The 12,364-nt window shown below is 52.8% G+C and overlaps 1 protein-coding gene across 2 annotated transcripts in view; it reads left to right on the top strand.

Moving 5' to 3' along the window:
• Positions 1-12,315, top strand: part of TRPC4AP (transient receptor potential cation channel subfamily C member 4 associated protein) — a 78,541-nt gene extending 66,226 nt beyond the window's left edge. For both annotated transcript variants that reach the window (XM_067707925.1, XM_067707924.1), the window contains exons 10-19: positions 939-1,070; positions 3,164-3,222; positions 4,800-4,901; positions 6,084-6,167; positions 7,224-7,314; positions 8,389-8,529; positions 9,116-9,224; positions 9,844-9,956; positions 10,968-11,174; positions 11,379-12,315. In XM_067707925.1, coding sequence (XP_067564026.1) covers positions 939-1,070; positions 3,164-3,222; positions 4,800-4,901; positions 6,084-6,167; positions 7,224-7,314; positions 8,389-8,529; positions 9,116-9,224; positions 9,844-9,956; positions 10,968-11,174; positions 11,379-11,516 — 1,176 coding nt within the window. In that variant the 3' untranslated portion in view covers positions 11,517-12,315. The remainder of the gene's footprint in view (positions 1-938; positions 1,071-3,163; positions 3,223-4,799; positions 4,902-6,083; positions 6,168-7,223; positions 7,315-8,388; positions 8,530-9,115; positions 9,225-9,843; positions 9,957-10,967; positions 11,175-11,378) is intronic.
• Positions 12,316-12,364: the final 49 nt, after the last annotated feature.

Genomic DNA, 12,364 nt, shown 5'->3' with positions numbered 1-12,364 from the left:
CCCCGCCTAGACCAGGACAGCAGGGGGAACAGTTTCCCCGGCCAGGTCCCCCAGAAGGCTCCTCCTTGGAGTGACCTTATTATTGTGCACTTGGGCCAGGTTCTCTGACCAGTCTTGGCTAAGTTGAAATCACTAGACTGGAAATGCTCACCAAATGTCATAAGTTCCATCCCTCTGGTGCTAATGAAAATAATCAATACAACAGTCATTTTTTCCAGCGCTTCCTGTAAGTCAGGCCCTGAGCTTCCCTCACATTACCTCATTCAGCCCTTTCAATAGCTTCATCAGCCCTCATTTTCCATCAAGGGACTCAGGCTTAAAGAAGAATGTTGCCCAGAGTCACAGCACTGTCAAGTTCTGGTCTCCCAAGATAAACACCAGCCTGTGGTGGACGGGGAAGGGACAGGCTTTCAGATCAGAACACCTGAGTTAGGGTGACATTTCCACCCCTGCCTTGGCCACATCGGTCCTGCTAAACTTTCCTTTCCTCTGTAAAATGGGAATTAGTAAGTACTGGGGCTGTGCTCTGGACTAGACATGTTTTCTGACTTTATCCTTACAACAGCCCTGAAAAGTAGTAATAGTTTTGTTTTATGTTATGTAAAAAATTATTTTAATAGGTCAGTAATTCACATAGTTCTGTATTAAAAGGTGTAAATGAGTATAAGTGAAGCCTTTCTCCCCTCTGATCCTGAACATTCAGGGTTCTCCCATGAAGCATCTAATTTTACCAGTTATTAATGTCTCCTTCTAGAGAGTTTAAAAGTATGTTTGTGCGTGGTGGGAGTGGTGGTGAGGGTAGAGTAAGTGTGGCTGTTTTCTTTAAGCCTCAGCAATGCTTTCTTCGTCCTGAAGCCTCATGGTACCTACCTGCCCAGGCTTTGATAGGCCTTCACAGCACATTTGTCTTAATGCTTTTGCCTTCCTGCCCCATCCAGGTTCACAGAATGATTGCGGAGTTCAAGCTGATCCCTGGGCTGAACAATTTGTTTGACAAACTGATTTGGAGGAAGCATTCAGCATCTGCCCTTGTCCTCCACGGTCACAACCAGAACTGTGACTGTAGCCCGGTGAGCAGGGACCCTGGTGACAGATGGGCTTTGCTTGCCAGAAGTAGTCGTTTCAAGAACTGCTGTTGGCCCTTTGAAATTTCATTCTTTGAGAGTAGAGCAGAAACTGAAAGTCATAGCCTGTGTAACCCCATAATTGGAAGCCACCTTGGGGAAGGATCTAACCCCCACCCTTCACCTATCCAGAAATCCCTTTTGAGGCCCTCCAGCCAGCCTTCCCTTGTTCACCTCTGGGCAGGGCACTCACTTTCCTCCAGACAGGGCTACCCTCTCTGCTACGGAACAGCAAGTTTTTCCTCATTCTGTTCTCTATCCCATTGTAATTTACACCCACTGATAGTAGGTTTGCCTTCCAGAACCACGCCAGTGGTCTGCCTCCAAAAAGGGCTTTAGGAGGTTTTCTCTTTTTTAAGGGTCAAGGGCTCACCTTTGCTCGGTCTTTCTCACGGTGCCCTAGAGAGCACTGAACTGGGAGTCAGGAGCCCTGTTGTGCCACTCAGCTTTTTGGGAGAGCTTGAACAAGTCACTGAATTTCTGAGCCTCTGTTTCTTGCAAAAGAAAGATCATCGGCTCTCAGCATGAGGGGGAAAGTGCCACACGGCCACCAGGCCCAGTGACACGGGTCCTCCCTGGTCTCTAAGCTGCATTCTGGGGACTTTCCTCAGTGCCGAATCTTCCAGTTTACTGTTTTTCTCCTTGGCTTTGTCAGATTTACCTTTCAGCACATCCATTTAAGTTAATTTCAAGTGAATATATTCTGCATTTCTAGACATTTTGTCTGGATCTTTGTCAAAAGCTACGTGGTCTTTTATTCATTATGTTAATATTTTGTTCTTCTGTTGCATTTTCTGTCTTTAATTTTACCTCTTTAATCATTCATAACATACTTTTTTATGGTATTTTTTGGATTGCTCATGGGGAGCTACTTGTGTCTGAGTCTTCAGACTCGCCTCGGGGTGGAGTGTTGCCTTGTGTTCTGTACTGTTTGTAGAAGGTCACCTTCGGGGGAGGGGGAGCTTGTTTTCCCTGTGAGTACCTGTGTAGCCTGGGCCCTGGAAGTAGTCCTATAGAACATTTGGCTTTTGTCTGCCAGGTACTTCAGGGGGCACAGCATCCCAGGGCAAGGTTTCATTTTGAGTGTCTGCCCTCCCACTCTGGTAGTATGAGCCCAGGGTCCTCCTGGGGACCTGGGGGCTCCCCTCCACCACCAGCAGCACCCTGGCAGAGACAGGCTTATTTACCGGCTCCCTGGGCTGGTAGGTGGGGTTTTTCTAACCCTTTTTTCACCAAATGTTTACATTCTGCAGGCTTTCCATGGGCCCAAGGTTCTGTCTGGTCCCTGCAGAGCATTGAAACCCAAGCCCTGGCCCGAATAAGTCTCATTTCCACTTCTCCAGCCACCCGGAGTTGCCACCATCAGCTCTTCTGCTCGCTGCTCTGAACTCGGTCCTTTCATTTCTGATTCTAGTGGAATTTCTTATGAACTTAGCCTCACATTTAAAATAATTTCAGTTATTTTTTTAAAGACTTTTTTAAAAAAATTAATTTATTTTATTTTTGGCTGCATTCGGTCTTCATTGCTGACCACGGGCCTTTCTCTAGTTGCGGTGAGCAGAGGCCTGCAGTGCGCGGGCCTCTCACTGCGGTGACCTCCCCCGTTGTGGAGCACAGGCTCTAGGTGCACGGGCTTCAGCAGTTGCGGCTCACAGGCTCTAGACCACAGGCTTAGTAGCTATGGTGCGTGGGCCCAATTGTCTCACAGCTTGTGAGATCATCCCGGACCAGGGCTCGAACCCATGTCCCCTGCATTGTCAGGTGGATTCCCAACCACTGTGCCACCGGAGAAGCCCAATTTCAGTTATTTTTTATCCAGTTATGTTGGGGTGTTTTTAACAGGAAGGGTCTACATTAGCTGAATCTCCTGTTGGCCAGATGTGGACAAAGGGTTTTCTGACTAAAGAGAAGTCCTCACTGTGCACGAGGACAGGGGCTCAGAGAAGCAGAGTGACATCCAGGCTGTCACCAGAGCCTTTTGTTTTCTTTTGGAACATTGTGACTGTGGTTTTAACATCGAGGATGCACATGTATTTTAGGACATCACCTTGAAGATTCAGTTTTTGAGGCTCCTCCAGAGTTTCAGCGACCACCATGAGTAAGTACGAGCCATCCCTGGAGGAGAGTTGTTTCGTTGTCTTTTCTTCTCCCTTTGTCTAACCGCTCACCTCGGCTCAGGAGGACCTGGGCGCCGTTCTCACCTCAGGGCAACCGCATGGGGCTGCACTTCCATGATCAGGGCTGCCATTTGTGCAGCCCATCCTTTATGTCAGGCCCTACACTGAGTTTCCTCTTGCCCCACAGCCACCTTGGAAGTGAGTGCGGAAGTTGCTGCCCCCTTATTACCCTTGGGGTCAATACAGCTCTCAGCCGTCTGTCCCTCTGAGCCAGGAGCTTGGCTATTTGCAGGGGCCAGCAGGAACCTCAGATGGCCAAAGTGGGCTGAGTATTGGCATGTTGAGCAGATGGAATATTCTTCACCTTTACAAAGAGATGTACTCTCCCCTGTTTTCCTTGAAACACACTCTGCCCTCTTATTTTTACTGTCCAACGTTTGGTGGAGGATGTGTTGGAGAATGATTCTCTGCTATAAGGAAAGTGCAGGGGAGGGGTAAATGGCAGCTGACCTTGGCGTTGGTGAGACCTTGGTGAGCTGGAACACACAGGCAGCCACTGCTCAGCTCTTAGCAGCTGTTGGTGTACAGGAAACAAGGCCCAGTGTTGCATAGCTTCTGAGTTTTTCCCCCAAGGAAAGCCAGAAATTAAGATTTATGTGAAAAGTCCTGATTTTTAAGTGCTGGTTTATATTCGTTTCAAATATTGTATAAGCTGACAGGACGTGCCTGGGGACACATGTGACCTCAGGGGCCTTCACTTTGCAGCTTTTGTCTGGATCATGTTGATCATCCTCTCTGAGAGGTTCTCTGTCTGAAGGCCTCAAGCTCCAGCAAGTATGTCAGCCCTGAAAAACGGCACCAATGTGTTCTGAACGTGTCCTTTTTTTCCTGAAGAATTGAGCCCCTAGCTTTCATCAGATTCTTAAATCTGATGGGTCATGTTCTCAGGCTTGGATTTTATATATTCTAAAGCAGTGCGAAAATGTGGGAGCATTTTTCATGGGAGTGACATGATCAGATTCCAGTTATCTGAAGATTATTCTGGGTGCTGTATGTGGGAGTGACTCCTGTGGGGAGACCATTTAGGAAGCTGGTTCTGTCCACATGACTTGGGTGGCGAGAGGCCTGGATGTGAAAGGGAAAGGAGGGAGGGAGTGTCACAGCCAACTCAGGCCTCCTGGTGGGAATGTTGGAACAGGGCCAGTCTTGAGTAAAATGATGAGTTTGATTTGGACATCACTGAGTTGGAAGTGCCTTTGAGAAATTAAATAGAAATGTTCAGTGGCAAAAGAAAGGCCTAGAGATGCTAAGGAAAGGGGCCTCATTAGTGGACGTGGCAGGCAGAGGGTGGGCGTTGGGGCCAGGGAGACTCCCACAGCCTGAGAGCAGTGGGCTGCGTGCCCTGCCACAGAATGCTGGCTCGGGGTAAGTGGCGTTGGGGGCGGGTACCCCGGGGCTTCTCGGATTCCCTCCACAGCAAATGGGCAGGGCACTAGCCCAGTGTTGATGCGGCAGCCACAGTTCCTGTCCTTTACCACCTCCAACACATTTATTTCAGGAACAAGTATCTACTGCTCAACAACCAAGAGCTGAATGAACTCAGCGCCATCTCTCTCAAGGCCAACATCCCCGAGGTGGAAGCCGTCCTCAACACTGACAGGTGAGCACGGCTGGGGTGCATCTGTGGCCCACAGCCCACCCTGGTTTCCTGCGTGTCCCAGGGCTCCCAGATGGGTGCACACAGGTGTGTGTACTTGTCCTTTCTCACTCACGTGTAGCTACAGTGTCTTGAGGGCTCCTGTGTGCCAGGCACTGTCCTCCCGTCACCTGCATTATCTCATTGGAGCCCCGCAGCAGCCCTTGGAGGGAAGTGCCGTCGTCACCTCCACTTTACAGACTGGGGAGCAGGGGCTCGGGTCACCTCCCACAGGTCATATATACTCTGCTGTCTCCCTTGTCACCCAGCTTCATTGACATGCTCCTTTCCTGCCCTCTGCCAAGTCCCATTAGCTGGGTTATACTTGCCTCACTTTCTAGAGCGGAGCAGGGAAGTCACAGGCTCACAGGGGTCAGGGGAGGGAGGGAGGACTGTATCCAGCAACAGGAGTTGTAATTCTCCAGCCTTTTTTGTTTGTTTGTTTGTTTTTACTTTTAAAGTAGCAGAAATCTTTGTTCAAATGAAAGTGAATATAGTCCCACCCTAACACCTGTAGTGGGTGAATAGTAGAGCTGCTCTATTTGAAGGGGGAGTTTAAGGACCTAGAGTCCCTGCCTGCTTGGCCCTCTCTCCCCGATAATGCAACCTGAGTCATTTCCTCACTTACTGTCTTTGCTTCCTAGACCAGGAAGCGGAGGCCCAGAGCCTCAGGTACTTGTCCAAGGCCAGCTGGAGCTGAACCTGGGGCCCAGGGTACTCCCTGCCTCACCCTGTTGGCACGGACTTTGCCCCATCTGCTAGACTCTGTCATGGTATTTCAAACCCACTTTTGTTGTAAGCAGCCCTCTCTCCAGCAGTTCTGAGCCCTGTGTGACTCTGGTTGTGTTTTTGGCCTCTGATCACTTGTCAGTGAGTTTGGGCAGGAAAAGCTGCCCTGAGATGTAGTGAGAATGCACTTGGCTATTCAGTTGTGAGACTGCAGGAGTCCTTAGGGTGCTCTGGACCCAGGTAGAGCAGGAGGACATCCTGTAGGTTTGGAAATGTCACCATGCTTTTTTACCCACCTACCCCAGCAGAGACACCCAACCCCAGGGCCCCAAGACACAGTCCTTCGGCCAAGTGGAATTTGGCCCCTGTCAGCCTCTCAGATCTGCCCCCAATATGTCCCTGTGTATTTTATTTCAGGAGTTTGGTGTGTGATGGGAAGAGGGGCTTATTAACTCGTCTGCTGCAGGTCATGAAGAAGGAGCCAGCTGAGTCATCTTTCAGGTAGATCTGGGACACGCACCTGCCACTCCTGAGGGCCCAGGAGCCAAGTGTTTCTTTAGCTGTTAGAATGACCTTCTTTAGTCACCAGCTTCTACCCCGGACATCTGGTTACTGTCAGGGAGAGGGAGTTTGCCGTCTCCCTTGTGTTGACTCAGCACGTACTCACTAGCTTCTGCTGCGTGCCACCAGTGTGTTTCAAGAATTGACCAAGCATTCACCAAGCACCTGTTCTGTGCTGGTGCTGGACAGGTGGGGGAGAAATGGGAGCTACAGCCCCTGCCCACATGGAGTTGCCTGGGTTGTGAGAAACAAGCATGAAAAGAAACCTGTGTGAGGGTTGCAGTGTGGAAAGGCTCGGAGCCAGGACCTGCCCCGGGAGCCGTGGGAGCAAAGGAAAGCCTGGTGGGGTGGGTGCGGACAGGGAGGGCACCTCAGTTCCTTAGACTCATCTAAGTTGAGTCTTAAAGGCTGCAGACAGCAGTAGCAGGTGAGGGAGGCATTCCATCAGGGTGGGTGTGAGCTGTCAGTAGGCTCCATCCCCTAGGGTCCCCTGTCAGCTCAGCCTGCTTTGTCCTGACGTCCCCTTATGGATCCCAGCTCTACCCTCTAGGGCCACTCAGTCAACATCAGCCACCTCTTCTCTAGGACAGCCCATCAGAAGTGAGCTCGGTGGTCTGTCCACACGTCTGTCGGGTTCCCTCATGCATTCCCGGCCCCTCGCTTCCATGTCCTCCTGTTCCTCTGAAGGGGCAGAGGCTAGAGTGTGTTTTCACACGTGATTCACGGGGCCAGCCCTTTGATCCTAGATGCTGCCTTCTCCAAGACACAGCTCCTTCCAGACGAACCACATGGAGGACTGTTCCCCCCTGAGCCATCAGATCCCTGAGGATGGGGACCCTTGATGTGTCCCCGATGCCTAGTAGATAGACGTTCAGTAAATGTCTGTTGGATAAATGAAAAGGCAGCAGACATCTCCCAGCCCCTTGGTGAATAGAACATGGGCCAGAAGAGGGCAGCCTTAGCCACCTGGGCCAGGGGTCAACATTTGGGTCGCAGGTTTTGGCAAGCCCGGGCTGTGGAGAGTTTCCTCCGAGGGACCACCTCCTATGCAGACCAGATGTTCCTGCTGAAGCGAGGCCTTCTGGAGGTAATGGCCCGGAGGAGCCAGGGTGTCGGGTGTCCCTCTCCCCAGCCCCATGTGTTGCTTTCCTGTCCTGAGACCTAGACAGCTGGCAGAGCAGACCAGATCTCTTTATCATAAAATGCCAGTGCAGATCGCCCTGGTACTTCCCCATAGCTGTCAACTCTGGGTTCCCCATGGGTGCCTAACGGGTGACTGAGGGATCTGGGGGTGGCCATGGAGGATTACAGGAGTCTGTAAAGTTGCTCAGCAAGGCCTTTTGACCCTGAGGATATTTTGCTGCTGACTAAAAGTTCATTTCCCTTTCTTGAAAAATGGCCTCCAGAAAAAGCAAAATTTACGAAGGGAGGTAGGGCAAAATGTCCAAAGCTACAATTGGGTAAAAAAAAGGATACAAATAAGAAACTGACCCATGCATTGTTATAAAAATCCATAAGGAAAAGAACTGATCCAAATTGGTATATACAACTTCAAGAAAATAAAAATGAAAAAGGAAACAGTTTAACTGTCATAGAAAACCTTCTCAAGGAGTTAATAAATTGCTTTATGTTCTTGATAAAAGTTCACTGACTTTAGTGTGAACTTCTTCTTTTATTAACATAAAGACAAACCATGGGGTCAAAACGTGTCTCGTGTTCTTAAACCCTGTGCTTCACTTGAATGGCTTCAGTGCTCGGGCAGTGGCCAGTGTTACCTCTGGAGACGGCCACCTCCCTGCGAGCTGGAGAGCCTGGCCGTCTTGCAGACACTTTAGCTCGGACCTGGGCAAGCGAGAGAGGTGATGGCTACACAGCCCAACCTCCCCCCACACCCGACTTCCTGGTGAGGTGTGTCAGGCCCGGCCCTGCCCTGGGAGCCACCAGCGTCCTCAGATGAGAATCTAGACAGGGGAGCAGGTTCCATCAACCTGGATGCTTGCTCAAAGCTAATGCCACGTGGTCTGAGCTATGTGCCAGGGCTGGGGGAGGCTGGCGGTGGGCAGCTTAGATGAGCACAGCCTGGGGGCAGCAGCCATATGTGCCTGTTGGTCCCTGGGATCAGCCGCCTTCCTGCCTTCACCCTGTCCTCTCCCACCCCCAGCACATCCTCTACTGCATTGTGGACAGTGAGTGCAAGTCGCGGGATGTGCTCCAGAGTTACTTTGACCTCCTGGGGGAGCTGATGAAGTTTAATGTTGATGCATTCAAGAGATTTAATAAATACATCAACACGGATGCAAAGGTAAGTCTAACCCATGGTTCCGTGGGGTGTGCCACATCATCCAGAAGTTATGTTGCAGCCCAGTCTTCAGATGCTGGTTTTAAATTGGAGAGTCCTGGGGAGTCAGCGGGTAGTTGTCAACAAACATTCATTAGCCCTTGCTGTGTGCCGGGCACTGTGCTAGACCCTGGGTACACAGGGATGAAAGTCTCAGCCGCTTGTGGGCAGGTGGGCTTGGAAATGGGTCTGATGCAGTGTGCTGGGTGCCATGATGAGCCCCAGAAGGGCAGGACTGGGCCCGGTGTGTTAGGCTCACAGGATGTGTGTGGCAGAAACCCAGCTCAGACAAGTTGAAGTAAAAATGACAGTAGACCCTTCAGTGCAGAAAACACTGGACATAGTGTCAGAAGATCCGAGTCGAGCTCTTTTGCTGGGACTGCTTATTAGGTGGTGAGGGCAGGGCACAGGTTTGTCCGAGCTTCAGTCTTCCTGTTGGAAACAGCTGGGCCAGGGTACGGGGATACCCCCTGCAGTGACTGCACGCCCTAGGCCTTGGCCGTCTCCAGCCGAGAACCCACCACCCCCGTCAGCCCAGCCTCCGCTCCAGTTCCAGGTGTTCCTGAAGCAGATCAACAGCTCGCTGGTGGACTCCAACATGCTGGTGCGCTGCGTCACTCTGTCACTGGACCGATTCGAAAACCAGGTGGACATGAAAGGTAAGAAAAAGCCGTAATGCCAAGGTGAATCGGTCCAGTGTGGCTGCGATTGGTGTCAAATGCCCAGCCTCTAGCAAGGAGACAGAAATGTCTGGAAGTAGCTGCACCAAACACCCACGTGGTTGGGGTCAAGGCGGTGGCTCTCAGGGTGATTTTCTTGGCTTTGCTTTTATCATCCATGCTTCCTCTGATGAGCATGTGTGACATTTTAATGGCAGGTGGGAAAAAAAAAAACTGTTTCCAGCAAAATGCAAAAAACAACACACACCCTTCCTCTCCTGGCCTGGACTTGGCTGGGATGAGAGGCCCCCACGTGGTGAAGACTGGGGAGGGCCTCTGGGAGAGGCGGTCCCCAAACGTGACCGAAGGCAAAGGTGGAAGCAAACTCCTGGCAGGGGCTCTAGTGAGAACGCAGGCTTTAGCCGGGGTGGCAGAGCAGCTGGAGGTTTGTTCCTGCTGCAGCCAGCACTTTCTGTAGTTGTTTTGACAGTGGGGGCTCCCAGCTTCAGAGTCAGAGCCCGAGGGGGGCTTGACTAGAAGCCTGGATGTCAGGCCCCTGGGCCTGACCGCAGACCAGCTTCCACACCTGCTGCTCACACCTCTGCCTCTCTGTCCCTAGTCGCAGAGGTCCTGTCCGAGTGCCGCCTGCTTGCCTACATATCCCAGGTGCCCACACAGATGTCCTTCCTCTTCCGCCTCATCAATATCATCCACGTGCAGACGCTGACCCAGGTGAGAGGCTCTGCAGACCTGCCACAGGGAAAGGGAGATTGGAAGCAGTTACCCTCATCCCAGAGCCACCTTCAGCCTAGAAGTGTTGGGTTGGCCAAAAAGTTCGTTTGGTTAATGAATACATTCAATAAAGTTCTTGGTGAAAATGAAAAATGTGTCTTTTTACTTAAAACTGAACAAACTTTTGGGCCAACCCAATACATCTCCTGAGACCCATCCCTTGGTTCCTGGGAAACCCTCCCAGCTATTCTGAGGACTTTTCTCCAATAAGGATCAGTGCCCCATTTTACAGAAGGGGCCTGGGGAGGGAGCAAGGCTCCAAGGTCACAGATGATTTGGGGCAGAGTCAGGATGGGCGCTGAGCTCTGAATCCCAGCTCAGTGCTCTCCGAGCCCAGCCTCCTGTGCAGACTTTGGGGTTGGACCTGATGTTGACTCCCACCTCCTTCAACAGATAACTGTGCAGCTGACCCTTTTCCGAGCTTCACACCCCTCTTTTCTAAAATGGGGGTAATACTCAGAGGTTGTTCTTTCATTCCTTCATCTAACGTTTACTGAGGCGAGACCCTGGGCTGGGGATGCACAGTGAACGAAACAGTCTGAGACACTTCAGGAAGCTGCCTGTCTAGTGCTGAGTGAAGCGGAGTGAGACACCTGCATCTGATGCGTGCACCCCGCCGCCCCAGGGATCGAAGCTCCTGGGAAGAAGCGATGCCTGAGCTGATTCTGGAGGAAGAGTGGACTCTAACTAGACTGATGACACCGTTCCCACCGGAAACATCCCAGGGTGGGGATGGGGGCGTGGGGTGAGGGACCAGGAAGGCACTTGGGCCAGGATGCCAGCATCGTTCCTCTCCCCAGTCCTCTTGTCAGCTTTCTGCAGGGGCAGTGCAGTGCATGGCCCCTGGACTCCGCCAGGGACACCGTCCTCCCTGCCCAGTGGCACCCCCGCTCCACCGGGGCCCCTGGGGCTGCCGGCACGTGCGTGACCTGGATGGCCTGGTGCTTGCAGGAGAATGTCAGCTGCCTGAACACCAGCCTGGTGATCCTGATGCTGGCCCGACGGAAAGAGCGGCTGCCCCTGTACCTGCGGCTGCTGCAGCGGATGGAGCACAGCAAGAAGTACCCTGGCTTCCTGCTTAACAACTTCCACAACCTGCTGCGCTTCTGGCAGCAGCATTACCTACACAAGGACAAGGACAGCACCTGCCTGGAGAACGTGAGTGCCCCACCCCTGAGGGGTGGCGGGCGGGCTGCGGGCACGCAGACCCAGGGCCCCTCGGAGGGGCGTCTGGGGTCCCTGGTCCCCGCCTGGACCCTGTGGCAGGCAGCTCTTTGTCCCCTTACCAAGGCCCTCCCCACGGGGTGCTGGGCTCGACCCGGGTCCCCCAGGCGCCCGCCCAGCCCCTCTCTCTTTGCCCAGAGCTCCTGCATCAGCTTCTCATACTGGAAAGAGACAGTGTCCATCCTGTTGAACCCGGACCGCCAGTCACCCTCTGCCCTTGTCAGCTACATCGAGGAGCCCTACATGGACATAGACAGGGACTTCACCGAGGAGTGATCTTGGGCCAGGCCTTGGGAGGCTGCTGGGCCTGGGCCAGCGCGGGTGAGCGTGGGTACGTGTGCCTCACGCCCTGCCCTGTCCCGTCCTGTCCCCCACCCCGCGCCTCCCTGCTGCTCTCCGCCTGCCCCAGGTCTTCAGGTACAGGCTTGGTGGGAGGGAGCGTCTAGAAGCCCTTGGCCCCTGGGTCTGAGGGCCCCGGGTCATTGGGGAGCCTCAGTTCCCTCAAGATCTCCATGACGAGGACAGGGACACTGTGCCCACCCTTCCTTCAGAACCCTGGGGTCCCGGCCCACCCAGAGGTAAGGGACTTTTAAAAATAGCTCTGTCTGAGCTCCTGCCCGGTCTCTTGGCTGTCAGTCCTGGGGTGGGGAGGGAGATAAGGGCACCCTCCCCCAGTCTGTGAGCCAAGCTTGCCCTGGCCTTTGGACCCAGGCAAAGGCTTCTGAGCCCTTGGGCAGGGGTGGGGGACACCAGAGAACGCTACCTTCCCCCAAGCCTGCCCTTCTGTCCCTCCCTTCCTCCCTCCCTTGTTTTCCTTTAGCTCCTCTGGTTCTGTTTGCTCATTGGCCGCTGTGTTCATGGGTTCCCCCAGAAGTGGGAGGGGCCTTCTCTTTCCACCCCTTGGAGCACAGGGAGGCTGTGCCTGGGCCCCCCGCTCCAGGGCAGCATCTCCTGCCTGAGCCCACCCCGCGCAGGAGCCTGCCTGGGAGCATACCCTCGGCCCCTCCGTGTGTTGCCAATTTATTAACAACAAATAAACCAATTAAATGGAGACTATTAAAGAATTTATTTTAAATGACTGATGTGGACCTGACTTTTGTCCATGAGACCACGTGCTCCCCTCC

This window comes from Pseudorca crassidens, chromosome 15 (genome assembly GCF_039906515.1).
Source record: "Pseudorca crassidens isolate mPseCra1 chromosome 15, mPseCra1.hap1, whole genome shotgun sequence".
Classification (NCBI taxonomy): domain Eukaryota; kingdom Metazoa; phylum Chordata; class Mammalia; order Artiodactyla; family Delphinidae; genus Pseudorca; species Pseudorca crassidens.
Note: the sequence above shows the minus strand (reverse complement) of the source record. Positions and strands in the feature narration are given on the sequence as shown.